The sequence below is a fragment of the Chelonoidis abingdonii genome, chromosome 14, assembly GCF_003597395.2.
Source record: "Chelonoidis abingdonii isolate Lonesome George chromosome 14, CheloAbing_2.0, whole genome shotgun sequence".
In the NCBI taxonomy this organism is placed as follows: domain Eukaryota; kingdom Metazoa; phylum Chordata; order Testudines; family Testudinidae; genus Chelonoidis; species Chelonoidis abingdonii.
The window spans coordinates 30,186,066-30,210,202 of record NC_133782.1 but is presented as its reverse complement, the minus strand read 5'-3'; the positions used below and the strand labels follow the sequence as shown (position 1 = coordinate 30,210,202).

The following is a 24,137-nucleotide window of genomic DNA, read 5'->3' as shown; positions in this document are numbered from 1 at the left end:
TCTTCAGGAAGTTTGCGGTAGAGTGCACCATCAGGAGCAAGGGGACCTGGGGCTTTCCCAGCCATCAGCTCTGTGCAGCATGAGCCGATTCTCGGGGTGAAGTCGGTGATTGCAATTGTTTGGGAATCCGGGATGTTGATAGGGTGGTGTCCTACGTCTCTAATATTGGCTGCCCCATGGGAGATCTTACTTATGTCCCTCATTATGAGGGAGCAGCTCTTTCCTATACAATTAAATCTTTTACTGAGGGTCACGGTGGATTCTCCATCACTGACAATTTTTAACTCAAGGTAGGATGTTTTTCTAACAGGTACGACTTGGGAATTATTGGGGGGAGTTCTATTGCCCATGTTCTAGAATGGGGTTCTCAACCTTTTTCTTTCTGAGGCCCCCCCCCCCAACATGTCATGCCCCATGTGTGCCACAACAACTGTTTTTCTATATAAAACCCAGGGCCAGAATTAGGGGTATCAAGTAGGGCAATTGCGTGAGGCCACACACCACAGGGGGTCCCGTGAGGCTAAGTTGCTCAGGCTTTGATTTGAGCCCCCATGCGGCAGGCCCTGGGCCTGAGCTCCATGCAGCAGGGCTTTGGCTTTCTACCCTGGGCTGCAGCAAGTCTAATGGCAGCCCTGCTTGGTGGACCACCTGAAACCTGCTCACAGCCCCCCAAGGGGCCCTGGACCCCTGGTTGAGAACCACTGTCCTAGAAGTCAGACTAGACAATCACAGTCGTTCCTTCTGGCCTTGGAATCTACGGTTTCTCTGCAAGGGACAAAACACACTTCATACCCTGTAATTAATGACTATACAATTGTGGGGATGTAAAGGTAGAAGCAGCATATTGCCCTTTGTGTGTTGGGTGCTGAGAGACTTTGGTTAAAATGCTGTAGCATCCTGCTCTCGGCAGCTGAGATTGGACACAGGGTAGCTAGTGAATAGGCCCAGGAGTAATGCAGGAGACAGACATGGCTATCTGCTGGCTAGACTCCTCTGTCTTCCTCTGGCTGTGTAAGTAAGAGCCCATTAGAGACCGCTGACCTACAGCTTAGGCCAAGAACTCGTGCTGCTGTAAGGCTGTGTACTGGAGGGGCTCCCTGATTCTAATGCCACATCTCTATATCCTCTCCCACAGGTATTTAAGCAGCCCTGGCCTGGAATAATGCGCACAGTGTACAGGAACCACCAGCGATTTGAGACCACCTACTTCAAGAAGTTCCCAGGATACTACGTGACAGGAGATGGTAAGACTTCAGGCAGCAGCCTTGTCCCAGAGTGTGGCAGCTTGTGTGGCCTCCTCAGTATCCCTGCTTTCTGAGCAGGAGGGTTGGTGGGCTGTTCTGCTAGCTGGGGATTAGCAGCACATGGCATGGGAGAGCCCCTGGGATCTCACTGCGTTCCATTCCCCGACTCCTTTGTCAGATGCATTGAGTTCTGCTGCTGTGTCCTCATGCTGGTGACTGGTTCTTTGTAGGCTGCAAGAGAGATAAGGACGGCTACTACTGGATCACGGGGCGCATCGACGATATGCTGAACGTCTCTGGTGAGAACAGACCCTTTGGCTGTGGTGGAGTGAGGAGGCACGTGTTTTAAAGGTGCAGGTTAAAAATCCCAGCCACCAGCAGCAAGTTCTGCCTTTCCCAGCATGAGGCGCACTCACACCAGCGGCTGTTTCCACAGCCTCTGGCCAGAGCTGGATAGTCTCAGCTGAAGCTACTGAGAAGGGAAGCACACAGCCAGTAAACTGTCTGTAGCCAGCCATGCGTGGGGCTTACTCAAGCACTAGCTGTTGCAGCCTGGCCCATTGTCCCTCTATGCTGTCACCAGCCTGTGAGTGCAGCCAGTTCCTGGGCCCCAGGTTTCCAAAAGAGCTGAGTCTGTGTAGAAACTAGTTACAGTTTCGAGCTCTTGGATCCTCTGGCGCACTCTTGTCTGAGGACTTGGGACACCTTCATCCAACCACGGAGATCCAGAATCTGGTGGATGAAACATCCCGAGCTCCCCTGTCGCTTACAGGTGCTCCCCTAGAGTTCCATCTAGGCTGTGAGCACGCTGGGCTTCTAGTTTAACTCTTTCATGGACAGTGCGGCATAAAAGCAAGGAACACAGGCTTAGCAAAGGAATTTCTTACCCACGGTGACTTTACTCTTAAATAGCTCAAGAGCTAAAAATAACGAAAGTCCTGAAACCTCCCTCTATAGTCTGATCTCGCCCTCAGGGTAAGGTTTGTTAGAATTTCCAGCTACGTCATGTCCTGTCTGCCCTCTCTCTCCTACCAGGCCATCATACATGAGGCAGCAGTTGGCTCCCCACTCAGAGCAGCACCTCTGCTCTTAGAGTTCCTGTTCCTTTTGCAGGTGCTCCACTGGGACACTCCAGCCCCCTCCCCCAGGCATACTCGCCCCACCCTGCAAGTCTCTGTGCAGAAGATTCATTGGTACATGGGGAGAAGCTGGTAATTGAGACATTTGGAGTTAGTGGCCCTCAACTGCCATCTTTTCAGCGATATTCCTGCTGGAAGGCATCATGCACCTTTCCTAAACGAGGTGCTGGCTGCAATACAGGACAATAGTAAGCAGGGTCAGACGTGTGTTCAGCCCATGATACAAACCAGAGTCGTCACGTCTGCCAAGTGTCTGGAGGCGTCATTTACAGGAGCACTTCCACTGAACCCAGCGGGACTGGCCTCGTGGCAGGGCATTGCCAGCCTGCCTGTCTTTGGCGGAGTGTGAGTAGTGCACCAGCAGGGAATGCTCTAGGAGCCCAGTGAGGCGCATTACCATGGTTACCGCTTCCTGTTAGTGGATTAAAGGCACCATGTAAATAACATTGTTAATCTGACTTGTAGACATTTGGGGAAGGGGAAGCTCCTGGTGAAATTAGCCCCTGTTCCCGGACCCAGGGCAGGCTGTCCCCAGCCGTTCTCTGGTGCTTTATCTTGTCTCCAGGTATGGCGCCTGCATATCGCCAGGGAGACGATTCCACAGGGCTGATGACCATGCAGTCTGGAAGCTTTGTCTGAGGTTCAGCCAATGACTCTAATTCCCTCCATGCCATTGCTCCTCATTCAGTGTATCAGGCTAAATAACCCCTCCCTTGCTGGCATGCCGAGTTGGATCCTGGTTGCTGGTTCTCTCTCTCTCTTCTCTATTATTTGGTCGAGCTGGCATGGCCGGCTCCAGGGGTTTTGCGGCCTCAAGCAACTCCCCCCCCCAAAAAAGCTGCAATCACAATCTGCGGCATTTCAGCGGGAGATCCTTCGCTCCGACTGGGAGTGAGGGACTTGCCGCCGAATAGCTGGACCTACCGCCCTTCTCCGGAGTGGCAGCCCCAAGCACCTGCTTGGTATGCTGGTGCCTGGAGCTGGAGACATTCTTCTAAACCTTTCTGAAACACAATCCTTTCTGCCCACCCCCGAGCTTCCTCAGTTTTTTCCCTCATCTCTTGTAAGGCAGTTCCCAGTGCTGGTTATCGTACGCCGGGTAAGGTCTGAGGAGACCGAGGTGGGTTACTGCTCCGTGACACAGCAGGTTGTTACACAGAATCAGAGAGTCCATGGCCAGAAGGGCCCATTGTGATCATCCAGTCTGGTCTCCTGCGTAACACAGGCCAGAGACCTGCCCCACAAAAATGCCTAGAGCAGAGCTTTTAGGAAAACAGCCCATCTTGATTTGGAAATTGCCAGTGATGGAGAGTCCACCAGGGCCCTTGGTAAGTTGTTCCATTGGTTAATTCCCCTCCCCGTTAAATACTTACACCTGAATGTGTCTAGCTTCCGCTTCCAGTCATTGGACCCTGTTAGACCTTCCCCTCTGCTAGACTGAAGAGCCCATTATTAAATATTGGTTCCCATGTAAGTACTTGTAGACTGTGATCAAGTCACCCTTTAACCTTCTCTTTGTTAAGCTCAATTGGTTGAGCTCTTTGAGTCTATCACTATAAGGCAAGTTTTCTAACCCTTTACTCATTCTCATGGCTCCTCTCTGAACCATCGTCAATTTATCATCATCCTTCTTGAATTGTGGACACCAGAACTGGACACAGGATTCCAGTGGCAGTTTGCACCAGTGCCAAATACAGGAGGCAAAATAACCTCTCTACTCCTGTTCGAGTTTCCCCTGTTTGTGCATCCCAGGATTGCATTAGCGCTTTTGGTCACAGTGTCACACTGGAAGCTCATGTTCAGCTGATTATTCACTACATCCTGCACATCTTTTTCAGTCACTGCTTCCCAGAAAAGATCCCCCATCCTGTAAGTGTGGCTGACATTGTTTGTATCTAGATGTATGCATGTACATGTAGTCGTATTTAAACTCACATTGTTTGCTTGCACCCAGCTTACCAAGCAATCCAGAGCACTCTGAATCAGTGACCTGCCTCTTCATTATTAACCCCTCCTCCAGTTTTTGTGTCATCTGTGAACTTTTTCAGTGACCATTTTCTGTTTTCTTCCAGGTCATTGACAGAAATGTTAAATAAAGTAAGGCCCAGAACAAATCTTGCAGCACCCCACTAGAAACCCACCCCTTCAATGACGATTACCCACTTACAATGACATTTTCAGACCTATTGGTTAGCCAGATTTTAATCCATTTAATGTGTGCCAGGTTTATTTTAAATCTTTATAGTTTTTCAATCAAAATGTCGTGCGGTAGTCAGATGCCTTACAGAAGTCTAAGTCTATTACATCAACACTATTATTTTTATCACACAACTTGTAATCTCATTTAAAAAAAAATGTCAGGTTACTTGGATAGGCTCTATGGGTTAGCTTCTGTGTATGCTCTCCACAATCGCCTCAGCCATTTTGCTGCCCTGTCGTACTGCAGGCTGCTTCCAATTCACTGTGCGCTATGGATCCCAGCCCTTTTTTGGCAGTAGTGCTGTCTGCACCCCTGCTATCCATGGTGTCTTTCAGCTGCCTTTCCATGCAGGATCCTGCCCACACTTCTCATCTCACCCAGGTCCCTGGTTTTTTTTCTGCTTTTGCTTTAATGTAATCTGGGAGTGTCATTAACATGCTGTGCACCCCTGAATTCTGTGCTGCCTACAGGGTGCCTCCCTCAGCTTGCTACTGGTTATTACTCTTTGTTTATGGCCCTTCAACCAGTGTCACTCCACATGAAATTGCTCCTCTCCAGAGTAGCTTGACTGAAGTTTGCTAGTAAGATTTCAGTGCAGTGTATCAAATGCTCTACTAAAGTGACAATTGACTTTTGGACTCTGCTTCCTGCTCCCTGGCTGCCTCCTGTAACTGATAGAGGTGGCCTGTTGGTTATCTGCTCCCTCTGCCTTTGGCTGGGGTATGGTAGGAGTGCAGATTCTCCTGTACCATGGGCATTAGTATGATCAGGTGACAGTTCTGTGACAGCTCATAACTAATGAGTAGCTCTGCTCGGTGTGTCATTAAATTCCAGTGGGCTAGCTAGGTGTTATCAGCACCCAGTGGCTGGTGGCAGCTTGCCCAGCCATGGAAGGGCCTGCTCAGAGACACGTGTTCTGGACAGAATGTAGCTTCCTGGGCTTCTCCCTTTGTTCACACAAAGCTCCTGCTGTTTGTCAAGTATCCAGGGGTGGGTAACATGGCACAAGGGAGGGACCGTTGCCATCTCCCCAGAACAAGGTTGGGGCTGCTCATAGACTCCGAGCAGAATCTCCCAAGAGTCTATTGTAGTGCATGCAAACAGCCCACCCAACTGGAGCTTAGCGGCCTTGTTCGCTCCCGGGGCCCTTCTGTAGCGAGCCCTTCTGGAGCAAGGGAGCCAGACACTGCTGGACTCAGCAAAGCGCTGCCTCTTTCTTTCCAGGCCACCTGCTGAGCACTGCGGAGGTGGAGTCTGCTCTGGTGGAGCACTCCTCCGTTTCTGAGGCTGCAGTGGTGAGTCACCCCCACCCAGTGAAAGGCGAATGCCTCTACTGCTTTGTGACCTTGAGGGATGGCCAAAAATTCACCACAGCCCTGATGGACGAACTGAGAAAACAAGGTAACGGCAGCAGAGCTGTCAGCGTTTTTCATGTAGGGTGTATTGTGGTAGGTGCCCCCTGTCACCAGAGAAGAGGGGAGGGCTCTGCTGGACGTGGCAAAGGCTCTGCAGGGGCTGACATGCCTGCTGGGGAGTGAAGCAGTGTGGCCTCGCCAAAGGAAGGTGCCTCTTGCCTAGAGAACACAGTTCCCTGCCAGGGCTATGGCCAGCTCCCATCTGAGCCCCTTGTGCTCCTGCAGCCTGGGTAACAAAGCAACATCAAGGAAAAAGGTCGAGTCCCAGGGCTGGCAGAGGCTAAAATTAGATCTCTCAATGTTGTGGCTGCTCATGTGACACCCCCTGCCTCCTGTGAGCTGGCAGCGGCATGAGGCTCCTGCTTTCCAGGGCAGCCTCTGCCTCTCCAGCCCCGGGCATGGGGGCTGTTGTGCTGGCACGTGCCCAGACCCCTCATTCCCCAGCTCCGCTCGCTGAGTGTGTGTTGGAGGCAGGCGTGGGTGCTGCTGGGAGGGAGCTGCTTGCGTGGTTCTTGCAGCTGTGATCTGTGCTGGTGCATAGACCGTATGGGTTGCTGTGCTTGCTGCTGTCTTTTAACTGAAACCAAAATGTTTTGGTCAATGTCTGTGGACTTGGTTTTCCTAGAAGGGGAGGGAATGTCAGTCCAGTTCTCACGTCCGCCTCAGGGCGTCCCTTCCAAAGCCTATCCATACTGCTAGCGGATGGGCGTGAAGACCGTGATAGTGACAGTGATGGGCGTGCAGAGGCCCCATGGGAGCCTCTTAGTATTCCTCTCCTGGCTCGTCATTTGCTGCTGTAAACCCACATACATGGTACCAAGTGGGATGGGAGATTGGAAGAGCTTGTGTAAGCTGGTGGTGAATCCAGCGCGCCGTTCCAGCGCAGTTAAATAGATGAGCGTGATGTGATGTATGTGGGAGTCCAGCTAAACTGACATGAGCTCCATTGACATCCAAGATGACTGTGGTGCGTGAACAAGGCAGGTTGCCTGTTGCTCTAGGGGAACCCTGAAGGGGGTCAGTCATTGCTATGTGGAAATAGGCACAAACCCTGGGGAAACCTGTCTTAATTTCAGGTCCTTAAGTGCGCTCTAGAAGCAATGGAGAGAGAATAGAAATGGTCAAACATCTCTCCTGCAGCTGGAGAACATGTGTTTTGTAGAGAGCTGCATGCACTCTCCTCCCCTCCAGCCCTGGGTCTCCAGGTGCAGAATCCTGAGCAGTGTGATTGTGCTGCCTGGCCCCATTCTGCAAACACCTGCACCTTTGCCAACAGCGGAAATATCGGAGTGATTGCAATGCAGCCCTGGTGGGCTCGTTTGTCCCACTTGCTGCTCACTTGAGTTCCAGCTCTCACTGAGTCACTTTGCCCTAAAAAGTGGCTCTGGGAAATATTAATAATTATACTGAAAATCTCTGTTTTGCAGTTAGAGAAAAAATTGGACCGATAGCAACCCCTGATTACATCCAGCATGCTCCTGGTCTGCCCAAGACCCGCTCAGGTAAGGAATCTTTGTTCACTCTTCTCAGATACACCATTTGGGAAGCAAGCAGCAGAGCTCCTGGTGTCTGCAGGCTGGGCAGCCCCGGAGGAAGGGAGTCACCGGAGTGCTCCCAGTGGGGATCAGCAGTCTAGGATAATTACAGTAGGTTTTGGTGGGGTCAAGCTGTCCTGAGAATGGTCTTGGATTGCCCAGGTCTCTGCGCATCTAGACTTGAAGAAATCTATGTCCCAGTATGGCTTATTCAGTGGGAGCCCCCTGAAAACCTATTGAGTCTTGGTTTGACTCTCTGGACATACAGGTAAATCACCACAGCTCTTTGTCTGATAGGTAAAATTATGAGACGCATACTGAGGAAGATTGCAAAGAATGACCAAGATCTGGGAGATACCTCAACTGTGGCAGATCCAGCTGTTATAAACCACCTGTTCAGCAACAGGTGTGACACTGTGCTGTAGCAGAGCTGCATGCCGTCCTTCAGACTAGAGACGCCGAAGCACCAAGTCCTGGTAGAGCAGGGGCCGTCCGGAGGAGTATTGTATTCACTGAGGGAGAGAAGTCATTACCTGTTAAGTTGAATGTGAAATGCCATCAGTGAGGCGAAGATGGGCTCTCGAGCTGGTCCTCTCGCTGTGTTATATCTAGCTGTCTGTGCCTCTGGATAGGATGTACATTATGTTGTTGATTGATACTGCGTATCTGAAATTCCAGCCTCGGTCACTCATTGCAGAATGACTTGCATCGTTTTCTTTTCCATCATTTTATTCATGTTTTTTAAATTGACTTTGTGTAATGGGCGGGGCCTGGCATCCTACCCAGAGTGGGGATTGGTGGTTTGATGGAAAATGGTGTTCCCAAACAGTAGTTATGCACCTTGGGCTCCAACAGATTCCCGGCAACAATCTCTCTAAGTTAATGCAGAACGACTGGAATTGCTTTCAGTAAACCAGAGTGTACTGGGATTCGTCTGCCGCCATCCACATTGAAAATAAGCTGCTGCTTCTGTATCCGTCTCTTGGAGGCTGAGGGGAGTTTTAGAAAAAGGATCTGCAACTCTGTAACTGTGCAAGTTATTTTTAATTTTCTTTCCACCAAATCTGTTTAGTCTGAGCTGTATGTTAGCTGAGCTCTCCAGGGCTCAGCAAGGGAGTAGTGTATGGTTGGGGGTTTTGGGGATTAGTGACGTTTTAGATAACTCTTTTGGTACCAATATTTTGTTATGTTAACTGCTTGGCACCAGGAGTTGGATTGTCCCAGCACAGGGTCCTCCGTGAGCAGTGGATGTATGAGGGAACCACAGTCAGGAAGGGCTGAGTTCAGTGCTGGGACGTGCCATGCTGGCTGTGCTCCATAGTGTGCTATTGCTGTCCAGTTGCTGGTTCCAGTAGATCATGCCGGTGCCAGTTAATCTCCGTAGGAATAGCTCATCCAGTTGCCTGGGGGGGCGTGGGGGAGTGGGTGCTACACATATCAAAGGAAAAGTGATTGAGAACTATGCAGAGGTGTCTTCCCCATTGCTAGGCAAACAGGACCCGTATCCAGAGGTGCCCCGTCTCATACTACGTGGAAAGGGGCAGGCAGGGCCTTACTATTCCAACAAGGTGCTTCCTCATCCGAAAAACGGAGTGAAAGGTGTTTAAATCAAGTCTACGCTTTAAATCGGACGTGCTGCCTCATGGTGGGAAAACCCTTGCACGGACTCGGGACCGACAGCCTGAACATACCTGACAATGAAGGCTACGGATGGTGACAGGGTTTCTGCTACGAGTCAGTTTCCATGCTGCTTAATTCCGGCCTTGCCTTGGGACTGCTCTGGGGAGACACTGCCTTTGTGATGTGTTTGTGTTAGAAATGACTTTCAGGCTCATTTGATAATTTACACGTTAACGTACGGAGAAAGTAGTTTTCAAATGTGCATCCCTGGCTGTCTTGTGGCTGCCCAGAAAATGCTGGAATTATCCATACAACTATTTGGCACTTGAATTGGCCAAAACAAATTCAAAGCTCTGTCCCAAAAGCCAAGTCCTCGTGGATAACGTTAAGGTCGCCCTGAGTTGTCTCATTGCTAAATGTCACTCACTTCTGCTGTTCTTATGCTACATGTACGTGTCTGTGATCTGTAACTTCCGTATATCTGTCTGACCTGTGTACTCAGCAGCAATGGGACTTGGTCTTTAACCTGCTACATTCTGTTCATAGGAATAGCTTCAAAATCATATTGTCCTTTATCTTGATCTGTAATTTCAGTTGGAAAACAGCTAGACTCCTGTTCTAGTTGGAATAAAACTCAATGAAATAAAAATGAAACCCACTCTGGAGCACTCGCTGTTTGCGAGTGACGGTCTGGGGGTGGTTGGTAAATGGAGATCTTAGTTACAGTGCCCTCGTGGACTTGGGCTGGCACTTACCACTTCAGATCTGCACCATCACTCACTTGATGCAGAAGGCACCTGGAATTTTGAGGCAGGAGTTTAAATTCTGCAGTTATGGTGGATCTGAATCTATTGTACACTCAGATTTATGTCCTGTTTCTGTGTGACCAGTGTATACTGGCAGGAGGTTTGCAGGCAGGCAGTGACTGGACTTGTCATTGTCCATAAACCATGTTTAGCTGAAACTGCGGGTTATAGAGATCAAAGCCCAAGATGGAACCTTGCTGCTGCACATGAGATCACTGATGGGAGAGCTACAGATTTCACATAAACACGCAGGGGTGGGGGGCACTCCAGCTCCCTGCATGGCAGCCTGGAAATCTTCGTCCTCCATTCATGTCTCACTGGATTTCACAGCCCTTCAGCCCTCCACTCACCCTGGAGATGCTGTTTGCTCAGGATTGCAGTGAATCGCCAAGCACTTAACTAGGGGTATCCCGCAAGAATGGCTTCTCCTTGCTGGATGTGCTCCTCTCGCAGAGGGAAAGTGTGTGAGCATCAGCCCAGCTGTCCTGAGAAGTTATGAAGGGTCCCATAGCTAGACAATCACGATGCTTTCATATGAAGCCACATAGGGAAATGATTAAAGCCAAACCCACCCTGTCACCTGTGGGTGAACCCTTCTCCCTAAGCGATCACTCTGGCTCTGACCTCTCAGTCCTCATCCTCCAAGGAAACCTGCACAGCACCTTCAGAACACGAGCCTGGGAGCTTAAATGTGTAACTGCTAGACACTAAAAATCATGAAATGAACAGACACTGGATTTATGGTTCATTACAACAAACTGTAACCGAGTAACAACTGCCCCATGGCTCCCCCTGCACCTGCCTCCCCCCTGCCCCCATGAGTGGAGAGATGTTAACGGGCCAATTCACCTTGAATGGTCCCTTGAAATGTGTATTAACTCCTCTTGCTAGGCAATCTGTTCCACCTTCTATTTAGCTGTGACACTGAGTACATTTTGCAGACCTTCAGAAGAGCTCTGTGGAGTCTGAAAGCTTGTCTCTTTCACCAACAGATATTAATTAATTAACCTCCACCTAATCACATGCTTTCCCCTAGTATTGGACCCACTGCAACATCTTTTACCTTTATAGGTCATAGGCCAAGGCCAGAAGGACCGTTGTGATCATCTACTCTGATCTCTTGTAATAATAGGCCACAGAACTGCCCCAAGATCATTCCTAGAGCACATCTTCTAGAAAAACATCAAATCTTGATATTAAAAATTGTCAGTGGTGGAGAATACACCAACACCCTCGATGAGTTGTTCCACTGCGCACTCCGGTGGATTAAAGCAAGTTCAATATAACACTGTTTCACCTATAATGCAGTAAGATTTTTTGGCTCCCAAGGACAGCATGATATCGAGGTAGAGGTGTACCTAAATTCTTAACATATAGGCCTTTACAGACAGGCCTGACTACCTATATCCTAACACTCCAACCTGCCTCCCCCTTGTTTTTCTTTTGGGATCCTCCTGATCAGCTATTCCTGGAAAAGCACAGGACATATGGTGACACACATCCTGATAGGGGCAGGCATCAAGGTGGAAGGTGTCACTATTCCATCTGTCCCACTGCCCCTTGCGTAGTACTGTGCCCTGCACCTTCTTTTGTATGGGGAGACCACACCTATTCCAATTAGTGTTCCAGCTTTCCCGTTAGAGTGGGCCCGAGAAGGTTCGGTCTGGTACGCTGGGGAAGGAAGGCTTACTACATTACTTAGAGGTTATAATTAGCGGCTGTTTTCTAGGGAGTTGTGCCCCCCTTGATCATTTCTATATACAATGTAACAGAAATACGGTTAACAGTACACCAGCTGCTATGATAATCCACAGCAACACCAAGAGTCCTGACCACTGCAGTATGGTCCAACATCCTGGCCGCCACCAAAACCACTGCTTCTCCTCTGATAGGGTTAAAATTTTGTCAGCACTATCTGTAGTGTGTATTGTAAGTGTGTCCAACTGTTGGCGCTTGCAGCAAGTTGCTCTTGTAATGTTTGTGTACTTTTGTCCATATTGTGTGTCCATTGAATAGCCCTCGTGAAATTTGGTATTGTCCAAACCAATTCAACTACTTGGTACGGCATGGGGTAGTAGGTGCTGGTTCGATTATTTACAATGATTAAGTGCACTGACCCATTGGTGCACCATAGTCCAGGTGGCAGAGTTTAGATGTTCATAATTTGGTCATATATTGGAAGGATTTTGCCTTCTAGTGTTATATTGCAGGATTGCACACGTTCCCAACAGAATACACCGTACCCCACAGACATTACCCCTAGATGCCCCCGCTTTGCAATAGGCCACTGATTCTGCTCCTCCACAGTCTGCACATCCATATTCCTCCTCTGGATATACAACTGCTTAATGTGATGACAGTTCAATTTACCCCATTCCATCACCACCCCGGACCTATTTCTATGTGGCTCCCAATGTGCTTCCCCTTCCATAGGGTCCAAGGGGACCACCTTATTTGCATTTACTTCCCATGGTATCATAGTAACAATTTCACAAGAACTGTCCCCGCAGGTTGGGGATGTTATTTTCCAGGTGGATGGGTATGTTTTTGCAATTGTGGATAAATATGGGCTAGCCTCCCAATTCAATACTGAAGACCATTGTTCTGACCCAGCATCTCTCATAATATCCATTAACATTATTAACTGAGCATTTTGAATACCTACACACACTTCTCCCCATGTTAATCTTCTGAAGCCATCTCCCACCCACATCACCAGGTCCCCTGCCCAGTGAGTTAACTACAAGTTTACCTCTGCTGCTGTCCTCCACCCTGTGGCAACTGCCAATAGTTGCTGTGCCATTAATTCATTAATTTGTTGTTGAAAACTCACATTTTGGCTTACTAATTGTTTGTTTATCCACTCGTCCCCCAGATTCCACGTACCCAGCATAGTGTTCCCTGCTGACCACAATCCCCTTTTCCCATGACAATTCCAAGTGTGTCCCCTCACACATCAATTGAATTGTTGTTCCAATTCCCCAAGAGTTGCCTCCACCTCTGCCAATGCCTCACAAGGAATAGCATATTGGTTCAGTGGGGGAGGGTCCCCTCCCTCTAGCACAGGGGTCGGCAACCTTTCAGAAGTGCTGTGCCGAGTCTTCATTTATTCCCTCTAATTTAAGGTTTCACGGGCCAGTAATACATTTTAACGTTTTTAGAAGCTCTCTTTCCATAAGTCTATAATATATAACTAAACTATTGTTGTATGTAGAGTAAATAACGTTTTGCAAATGTTTAAGAAACTTCATTTAAAATTAAATTAAAATGCAGAGCCCCCCTGGACCAGTGGCCAAGACCCAGGCAGTGTGAATGCCTCTGAAAATCAGCTCGCGTGCCGCCTTCAGCACGTGTGCCATAGGTTGCCTGCCTCTGCTGTAGCCGTACCTCCATGCTGCCCCTACCACAATCCAGGTTATCCGTAGCCCACACAGGGATGTATTCCCACCCTGCCGGGGGTGGTGGGAGCGTATGTGCTGCTTTAATGGTCGTAGTGGCTGTCCCCATAGGAATGATATAGCCCTGACCATCCTGTGTCTGCCCCAGTAAACACACTGATTGCCTAAGTCCAGTACAAGTCCCAGTTTGTGTAAATCTCCTGCCCCCAACAGATTAAGCACATCATTACAACCCCACATAATCTCCCCTTTCCCCCAGATTCCTTTGATCTGTCCCCACCTCAGGGTTAACTGTCTCCCCCCTCCCGTTGCCCCTACAATTGTCACAGTTCCTTCTGAGGGCCTCCCCTGCCTCCATATGGTTAAGCTGATGGCTGCTCCAGTGTCTATCAAAAAATTTCTCATGTGACTCCTTTCGATCGCCCCCTGGAGCATAGGGTGACCAGATGCATCCCGTCCTAAACTGAGAACATGGACAGGATGCCTCCCAGGGTGCCCCCTAAGTCGCAGCACCCACCTCTGTCCCTCCCATTGGTTTGCAGGGGAGCCGGGGGTCCTGGCAATGAACACATTCCTATCTCCATGCAAAATTGCGTGTCTGGCATTTCAGGCAGTCCCAGTCTCCTGGCTTCCAGGGCCACTTTCCCCCTGATCTAGTAAGATCTTGGGTAGTCAGTTCAGCCTGCAGTCTCAGGATCTGTTGTGCTGCCCGCTCGTCCCGGATTCCCCTCGCCCAAAGCCACGACCTCTCCCTCTACATCCTCCCCTCTGGGCTGACCCAGTACTGATCCCCTGCAGTAATAACATGGACTGACTCCCCGCCACCGAGGCATCTGCCGCCACACATCTGCCTGTTTCCAAAACTGGGGTAGCTGATTGGGAGCAAGTTCAGGGTGCTGCAACCTCAAGTGCCCCATGAACTGCGCATCGCTCAGCTCCAACCATTTCTCCAGCAATTCCACACCCTTACCATGCTCCACACCCTCACCAGCTCCTGGTGCCCCTGTCTGGGGTATCACCCATGGACCGTCCAGGGGATCCACCCAGCACCGTGCCCATGCCTGTATGCGATTAAGTGCATCCCGCCCTGTTTCCCCAGGGATTTGCTTTATCTTATTTGTCCCCGCAGTATGAGAGTACAAGAGTATACCCCAAACAACTGTTTTGCCACCTGTCCAGGGATTAAAAATGGGTGCGCCAGTCCTGCCACATTGATTCCCTGTCCCAAACGGCTAGACCATATGATCACCTGGTCCTCATGAGTTAGACCCTCCATCTCCCTGCCCACCTCCACTAGCCACAGCACAAACTGATCCCAGTCATCCCAGGGTACCTTTCCCAAACGGCCCAGTACTGCTTCCCGGTCCCTCAGGGACAAGGGGCGGATTTCTGCCTGTTCTACTACTTGTGGGGCATGGTTCCCCCACCCCGCAACCAAAGCCACTATTCCTGCCTCCTGCAGTTCCTTCCCGGTAACCTCTCTTGCAGGGGCGGTAACTGTGGGGTGACAGCTTACAATGTCCACCGACAGTGGTGGGTACAGTGTATTTTCAGGGTAGGGTGTTGGCCGTGTCTCCTTCCGTTCCATTAGTGGGGGGGGGGCGGATGTTTTGGGGTCCCCAAGTCCATTGCCCCCATGTTTCCATTAATACAATTCCTCCTCTAAGTCTCCTACTCTCCCCAGCAGTTCATCCCTCTCTCGCCGGATTGCCTCACAAGACTCCTCTGTCCATGCAGCATCCTATGCTTTCAAAACCTCTACCACTAACACAGATTTTTCTGTTAAAATCCGTTGCTGATCCACTTTCCTCTCCAAATCTTTAAGGTGTCGGAGGAGATTGGCTTCCCTTTTTAGCCAGTATGCCATCCCAGCACACAAACCTTGTAATACTATTCCCTTTTCCCTACACTCCTTTCCCTTGGGGTCTCCCAAAACCTCCCCCATCTCCTTCTTAATCTCATCCCAGGTGGACCCCTGCACCTGGTATGGGCCCTGATTCTTCCTTATCCATTTGTTCAAAAAAATCCATTACCCAGCTTGCCAGAACCTGCAATGACCATCATGAGAGTTCGCCATACCCCCTCCAAGTGGACTGTTGGGGATGGGGACTTACAGGCTGCCACTCACCTATCTGCTGTGATGTATCTGAGTCACGGCACCAACATGTTAAAGGACTTATTCCTTCACCCTCCCACTTCCCTGGTCCATCTCACGTGAACAGAGAGCAACAATACCCGAAGTCCGAAGGTGCAAACAATTCAATGTTTATTGGGGTGAACTTCCAGCAAGCTTAAATCCAAGTTCCTTTTTCCTTCTTTTTCAATCTCAATTTATTTCCTGCTCGCCCCTAATTTATATAGTAATATTCTCAGCTCTACCTTAATCAATCATTGTATTGAACTTTACCTAACCAGTCCTAACATATTGTAACATGATTAGCTAACCAATTATATCCCACCACCTTCATTAGCTTATACCCAGCCAAATGAATTATACAGCAGCCAGAAACAATCACAGAACCAGACAGAGACCATGCAAATAAATAATAGCAAAGTGAGAATGATAATGACAAAACAAGACAGTCGTGAGGCTTTCACAACTACATCTGTAAAGACAGAAAGGTTTCCCAACTATGTCTATTGATAAGTGAGTTCTTGCCAAAGAGAAAACTATCAAACTACATTTCCTTTTACATCTTCTAGGCTCTTCCCTTTCTCTGGAGATGACAGATCAGCTCACCTTTCTAAGAGCCCCCGATTGCCTTATTTCAATGAGATTGGGTTGAAATGTGAGGTCATGACTATTCGCTTTCCAGTTTATGGCTGCATCCACTGCTTAGCCAAAGCCCTTAGCTTAAGAACAGGGCCTCAGGCTGTGTCAGTGAGAGAAGGCCCTTACACAGGCAGATGGTGATTCTGATTCTCTTTTATACCTCTATAACTAGCTAAATGCTAAACATACCTAAATTCTTAATGTACAGGCCTTTACTGACAGGCCTGACTATCTATATTCTAACAGATTGGGGGGGATTGGCCACAATGAGGCCTGGTGGTCTGGATCAGGGAAGAGATGTTTATGCCTAACGTCTCCCTGTCACCTCCTTCCTGAGAAGGCCCCAGGAAGCCAGGTGGCCCCTAGCCCCATGAGCCTCCCTTGTGTGGTATGGGGCTCCCCGTACGCAGGGCAGAGGCAGGCCTTTCACAGCCCCACCAAGGCATCGGGACAGGGTCGGCTCTCCCAAGCACCTGTACTGGCCCAGGTGACTCCCAGCACTGCAGCCTAAGCTCATCGCCATGGCCTCTGTGCCAGGCCAGGCCCCAGCAGGAGGGACTAGGAGCTACTGGAACCTCTGCACCTGCAGGGAGAGACCATCACCCCTGGGAACTGAGGCACCAGAGGAAGTTGTGATAAACTGACTTCATGTGGGCAGTACCAACACCTGTTCCCCATGACGTTGTGGGGAGCTAGGATGCCCCATTCCCACCTCCCCGTGAGGCCTGCTGGGGCGCTGAAGAACAGTGCAGAAGAAATGACTTTACTAGCCCTCTTTTCCCTGCATCACAAGGGGGGGGGGGGCAGGCTGAAGTGTCATCGGCCCAGGCTCACCTCTGTGCTTCATCTCTCCCACAACACCCATGTCCTTTCAGATGGTCCCAGCTAAACAATCTCATGTTGTTAAACTATCCGGGTTCCCCACCCCATTGTTATGACCTGCTGGCCTCACCCCACTCACGTTGGTCTCAATGGCTCCTGCCTCAGCCTAGAGTGGGCCCCAAGCAATGAAGTTCAGCGCCCAATCCACACTCCCATGGCCTTTGGGGCTGCTCAGACCCAGAGTGTGGCACAAGCCGCTCTCTGACCCTGCCCGCCCCCCATAGTATCTCCTGCAACCAGGGGCCAGGCTGGTCTGCTCCCGTCTCATGTAGGGTATCAAAGAGGGGAAGCAGAGATCTTTTCCAGAAGCCTCTGCCTCTCTGTATAACAGTAACTGGGGCATGGGGGCTTAATTGCCAACAGTTCCATGTAGGGGTCTCATGGGAATGAGCTGCTGCCTCCAGCTCAGGCCTTTTCTTGAGATGTGCCACCTGCTGAGGGTGGGTGGCCACCCTAAGAGCCAGTGATCTAGCAGCTCTTCATAGCCCAGCCTTGGCGTTTGGTGTTCCCTAGTGCCAGTTTCTCAGCGGGGTAAGAACTAGGGAAGTCCCCGTGAATGTGCAGTGCGTGATACTGGTCTGTACCACAGCTGCAGCCCTGTGGCAGGAGAGAGCCTTGGTTATGAGGAGGCAACACCAGACTTTATCGCAACATGAGAGTCAGACCAATCGCTCAGGAAAGTGCTGCGAAATTATCACGCAGGGCCCTTCTGCCTTTTATGTCTAGGAGTCTGTAACTGTTACCGGCTGCAGCAGGGCGGTTCCAGGCACAGCACCCACAGAACAGTGCTGCGTCAGTGATACTCTCACCTGCCCCCAGCATTGCGTGTTGTCACAGCAATGGGCGGGGAGGGGGACAGAAAAGGAGGAAAGGAGTTCAGGGGAGGGCTTGAGCCGGCTGGGGGTGGAGAAAGGCCTTTTCTAGGGGTGCGTGGAGGGGGTCTGACATGGAACAGGATGCAGGCGGGGCAAGCGAAGTAGGGAACAGGCCTCCGCTAGCAAATGTGCAGAGAAAATGGGCTGGGCCTGGGCTATTTGTTTAGTTAGATTTATGCAAATGCTAAATTAAAGAGGCCGAGCCATATGCTCCAGGCACTCCAGTCCTCAGGTACAAAGGTACAACAGGAATAGCAAATGCAGCAGTACAACTTACTATGCCCAGACAAAAATGACATTAAAATTCAGCAAAGGGTGAGAGGACATTAGTAAGTCAGGGCAATCGGCATGATAGGAGTGCTGTAATTATCCCCAAACTGAGCATTATAAACGCAAGAAATTCAGACTTAAAGTTATACTTAAATAAACCCAAACCGTTAAAAACACACTTAAGCCACCCACAAGTGTAACTTTGCTCTGTAGTAAGACCATGCAAGTATGATTCATGCCCTATGGTGTTCATAGGCACAGCTCAAATGGATTCCTAACAAACCGTTGGCTTTATTGAATAGTCTCCCTCCATGGTGGCCCTCACTCTAGGGCAGCGCTAAGGCTGTCTGGTGCCTTCCCAGGGCATCTCTAGATCCTACCAGGCCTACATCGCTTATATTTCATTTTAACTGAATTTCTAGGGTGGGTATAACCTAGGGCTTTATAACGACACCAGCCCTGTAATGTCATTCACCCTAAATAATGGATGTGTATGCTGCACCTACCAACATTTGCTGACCAAAAAAAAGTAGCTTGATTTGCATAAAAATTAAACTTATTTGCATAGAGTGCTTGCTGGGGGCACAGAAGGCTTTTCTCTGGGACAAAGAGCCATGGGGAGGCTGAGGGGAGAGGAGCAGGACTGGGACAGGGTGGAGAGAACAGGCCGAAGGGGGAGACAATCAAGCAGAAAAGTCTGGCCAAGTAGAGACCGCTCCCCTCCAGAGCCAATACTAGACTCCAAAATTCGTAGATCTCACCATTCCTGTGCTGTCAGCCAATACCTGTAGAACCCACTGGCAAAAGTGTCCCCTCCCCCACAGCACTGTCCACACACAGGATGACAAACTACTCTTGCTATCAGCTGCCAGGGGTCTGAGTGGTGGAGCTAAGGTGCCAGCCCTGCTGATGCACCATAGAGGTGTCAACATGGTGGGATTTCTAGGAAATTATACACACAGAAACAATGTTAAAAAAGAACATTAAAAAAGAACATTGTGGCACAGTCAAGCGCACAAAAGGTAGGAGATTCCAGGATTAAGGCTGCATGTGAGGTGGAGGAGCATGAGGGAAAGGTGGGTCTCCTTATAGCACTTGATTACTGACCTGGAGTCTAGCCCTACCTCTGACAGAGGTCCCACGTGATGCTAGGCAAGTCATTATCAAGCACTTCACAGGTGGTCACTAATGGTGTGTGCCTCATTTTCCGGGTGCCCACCTTGAGATCTGGCACCTGATTTGCAGTGGTGCTGAGCACTCTCTTGCAACTCCAGTCACTGGGAGTGCTTGAATGCCTTACAGTCACTGGGAGTGTTTGAACGCATTAAGTGCTGGGAGTGTTTGAATACATAAAATGCTAAGTACTCTTAAAAACCAGGTCATAGGCATCTCAAAATGAGCTGGGGATAAACCCCCACCCCCAAAATCTCACTGGCCAGCCTAGGGCTCCTCTCCAACCTGATCCCACCCACCAGCTCCTCTCTGCCCCCTGGCTGGACCCCCAGCGTACCTCCAGCTAGTCCCTGCTTCCCTGTGGGGCCCTGCCTGTCTCCCAGGAGCTGAGCCACCTGGGACTGGTGCAGAAGCCTGGCCAGTCCCGATCATTTTAAGGGGGGGAGGGAACAGTGTGGGGGGCTTGGCTGGGCCCCTCCAGGCAAGTAGGTCCTGAGGGAGCCTGGCTGGGGCAGGATTAGCCTGGCTGATCGCAAAACTCCCAAAGGGCAGGAGCGATTCCGCAACCCAGGACCAGCCCTAGCTGCGTTGCTGGCTCAGCCCAGCAGATACAGACACCTCCTAGCAGGGCTGGGAGGCAGGGCTTGGGGGAGTGGGTCTCTGGGGTGGGGAAGATGTGTGTGTTGGGGCACTAGGGAATGGGGGTTCTGTGTGGGGTGCTGGGCAGTTGTGGGCCGGGATGGTGATGTGCGGGGTGCTGTACATTTGTGAAGGGGTGCTGGGCATAGCAGGTCTGGGGGAGGGCTCTGGCGATAGGGAGTTGGGGGTGGTGGTGTTCGTGTTGGGCAGGGGGGGGCTGTGTGGCACAGCATGGGCCCACCCCTGAGGGGAAGGGGCACACTGGCTGCACAGGGCCAGGTGGGCCACTGTGCATTTGGCAACTACCGGTTTGTAAATAGTGCCCTTGCATTGGACTGGGAGCAGGGCAGCCCCAGCAGTGCCCATGCTCCATTGCCTCTGGCTGGCCCCTCGCTCTGGGGACTGACCTCCCTGCGCCATGCTCCATTGCCCCCATGGGGGCCACAAACATGTTTGGAGCCAGGCCCACAAAAGGTTAATCTGGCCCTGTGTGGATACCACTGTGATGAGTACCAACCCCGAGAGGAACTCAATTCTGTATGAGACCAGGGTGTGAAACGTGTGCAGTAAATAAGGTCTGGGGCCACTGACTAAACAACAACAACAAACCAACAAATCAAAGAGCTGCTCACGCAATGAGTGCTGGCCGTCCTGTGCATGGAATGAGGAAGGGGCCTGTTGAAAACGTACCATGTGACCATGTAACTAAATTAAAGACTCAATTAATTAAAGCCTGTACCCAAATGCATGTGGACCAGGGGGCTGTGGTAAACTCTTTCCCAAATCTGGACCTTAGCGTACAAAATCTGAGTGCTTACTTTACTGTGAACCTCCCCAAGCTTATACCCAGCTTGGATCTTATCTCGCTGCCACCAGCCGAAGTTTTCCAGGGTTTCGGCCCCCTTGGGTTCCCCAAACCTTTCCTTGGGGGACCCCTCCAAGACCCAGAGCCCCTGGGTCTCCTCTATCTCATCCCCCAACTTCCCCTCCTTTCCTGGGTTAGCCGGTGCGATGCTGTCCTATTCCCTTTGAGTACAACCAGAGAGGCAATCTAGCTTCCCCGAGGCTATGCATTCAAACCTAGTCAGCTCACACAAGAGATTCACCCCTCCCTTTGTCCCGTAGCCTTTTCCCGCCCTGGGACAATAGGAAAGTAAGACACAGAGCTTGGGCTTTTCCCTCCCCCCGCCTAGCCTGTCACAGATATAACAGAGCTCCGGGCACAGAAATTCCTCTCCCCTCTGCCTCACTAGGAAAAGAAACTCCCACAAGTTTTAAAAAGAAACTTTATATAAAAAGAAAGAAAATACAGAACAATAATACTGCATTAAGAAACTCAATACAGGAATATGGCTTATAAGAAAATAGGAATAAACAGTCTGATTTAAAAGATAGCCCAATTAAACCAGTCCAGCAAATCAACACCCATGTAAATACAAATCAAAGCACATCACAGCCGATTACTTTGTTTCCTTTTGTACTCACAGATGTTTAGTAGAATATTTGAAAGAAGATGGAGTTAGAAAAAAAGCTTGTTTACTCACAGCCGAGGAAAACGTTTCCAGTTCCCTCCCAGACTCTTAAAAAAAAAATCCAGGTCTCTGATTGGTCCTCTGGTCAGGTGTTTAGTTCCCCCTTTGTTCACCCTTTACAGGTAAAAGAAAATTAACCCTTACCTATCTACTTATGACAGGGGCGGAATTAAGATTTCACAGGCAACCTTAGTCCTGGAATTTCCTAACACTGATGCACTTAACTCTGCAACCTCACTAGCTGTAGGTAGTTTTTGTGTGTGCAATGTAATCACGTAACAGTGACATGGGGGAAGGGACCAGACCCATCTAGCCACTCTTCTTCTCTATGTAACTTCACAGAGGGATCAGACAGACTTTTTTAGCCCTCAGCACTTTATTCTACTACTATCAATAACCCCTCTTTCCAAGCTAGAGTTGGTTTTGCCTGTAACAGCAAAGCCATCAGCTGGCTGGGTAGGGTGAAATTACTGGGGGTTGCAAGCAGTAAGCTGAGCAGATAAAGCACTGCCATAGCAGAGCAGCTCTGTTAAAAATCACATTGAACGGAGGCTGCAGTTCTGCTTAGCTACTTTTTTCCTGCTCACTCTGAAGCTAGTGAGTTGATTCCTTTGAGTGACGAGGAACCAATCTGTACTAAACCGCACTCAGGAACTAGGCAGCACCAGAGCAGACCAGGCGTGGCCTGTGTGCCAAAAGGCATAATTACACTCCAGTGCAAACAGCACTGCTGCCTCCCCCAGGCAGGAATTGCTAATTCCTTGGTGTAGAATCAGGAGGCTGTAGTAGATAGAGAGCCTGGGGCCTGGTGCAAGGTCTGAACCAAAGTCAGCAAAAACCAGGCTATGAGCAAAAGTCAGGCTCTGTCATAATGATTCCTTTGCTTCCTGGGGTGTTGGATATTGTTTAATGAATGGGGGAATATCTCCCTCCAAGGTAACTATGGTCTGTACTTTTTCTGTGTCCAGGGACTTTTTAGCCCACACATTTTGTATTTCAGGCCAAGTTTCCCAGCCCTCCTGTATGGTTCTTTGGTTTTATCATCCAGCCCTAGAGCAGGGGTAGGCAACCTATGGCACGGGTGCCAAAGAGCTTACTTTCAGTGGCACTCACACTGCCCTGGTCCTGGGCATCGGTCCGGGGGCTCTGCATTTTAATTTAATTTTAAATGAAGCTTCTTAAACATTTTAAAAACATTATTTACTTTACATACAACAATAGTTTAGTTATATATTACAGACTTATAGAAAGAGAACTGCTAAAAACGTTAAAATGTATTACTGGCACACGAAACCTTAAATTAGAGTGAATAAATGAAGACTTGGCACAGCACTTCTGAAAGGTTGCCAGCCCCTACCCTAGAGGGTTCAGATTAACCTCTTTTCCCCACGCTTCATGGTAAGAGCTTGTCTGAGATACATATTTGGGAAATCAGTGGTTATTCCCAAATGCTTTATTGTTTCTGCTCCAAATGTTCGCTCCCTTCAATGGCACACTTTTCCTGAACTGCATGTGCACAAAACTAGGGAGGTAATATTTTAACATTATCTTTCTGTTTATCCCCTGATAGTCCCTGCATTTGTACTGACTGTAACTGGTATGCATTACACATCTTTTACTATGGGAATCCCTGCTCCCCTAGCTAATAAAAAATTGACAAGCCCATCCCCAACTCCAATGCTTATATGGGGCCATCCCCAAACATCTACAGTCATGGGTTGTTGGAAAACGCACTCTGAGTCCTGGGGAGGGCTGTCCTATGGCATTTGTTTGTTGGTGCTGGGGTCATTTAATACCACCATCCGAGGCTCTGTTTTCTTATCTTTATTTCCACTCTCCCTACTAATCCTACATGCTTGCAGCTGTGCCTGTAAATTATCAATCCAGCCTTTCAGAGCTCTACTCTCCTGTATCAATTGCCCCATTGGTGTCCATTCACCATTTCTTCCTACTCCTCTGCCTCTACTCATTCCCCAACCTCTAACCCCAGCCTTGGGGAGAGGATCCATGTTTTCCACAGCTCTAGCTGTGTTTGCAGCTCATTTACTAGAGTTCCCCCTTGCTGCCTCCCAGCTGCTTCTATTTTCCCCACTCAGAGGCATGTCTGCCTTCATGCTCACACCTTGCTTTCATCCATTCCACCACACCTGAGAGCAATGCCTGTAACACACCATCTTTTAAAGTTTCTTGTTCTAATTTCCCTTCCCTCAATGTATATTTGAATTCTCTCAGCTAATTGTGTGGGAGCCTCCCCAGGCCGCCTTGCAATTTTTGCTTGAAGATAATGTAAAGTGCTGTTGTCACTCATCTAATCATCCGAGTAACATTATCATCAAATCTAACAGTGCAGGTGCTTATGGATCCAATAATGTCCAAAGTAATGGCTTCTCTGCTATAGAAATACCTACTGCTTGCAAAATTGTGAACATTTATGTAGCCACACCAAAAACTCACTAAAATTTCCTAGTGGCTGGGGGACCTACAGCTCCCACCAGCACAGTTAGCTCATTAATTTGTTATGTATCAATTCTAGGGTGTTAACGCACTGACTCTAGATTTGTTAGTTTGAGGCTTTATACTCTCCATCTCCCATGATTAAGGCTAAGATTTTGTCCCAGATATTTTTAGTAAACATT

The 24,137-nt window shown here is 49.4% G+C and overlaps 1 protein-coding gene across 3 annotated transcripts in view; it reads left to right on the top strand.

The window, feature by feature from the left end:
- Positions 1 to 10,689, top strand: part of ACSS2 (acyl-CoA synthetase short chain family member 2) — a 66,562-nt gene extending 55,873 nt beyond the window's left edge. For all 3 annotated transcript variants that reach the window (XM_032789300.2, XM_032789301.2, XM_032789299.2), the window contains 5 exons: positions 1,136 to 1,244; positions 1,475 to 1,543; positions 5,808 to 5,984; positions 7,426 to 7,500; positions 7,831 to 10,689. In XM_032789300.2, coding sequence (XP_032645191.1) covers positions 1,136 to 1,244; positions 1,475 to 1,543; positions 5,808 to 5,984; positions 7,426 to 7,500; positions 7,831 to 7,958 — 558 coding nt within the window. In that variant the 3' untranslated portion in view covers positions 7,959 to 10,689. The remainder of the gene's footprint in view (positions 1 to 1,135; positions 1,245 to 1,474; positions 1,544 to 5,807; positions 5,985 to 7,425; positions 7,501 to 7,830) is intronic.
- The last annotated feature ends 13,448 nt before the right edge of the window (positions 10,690 to 24,137 follow it).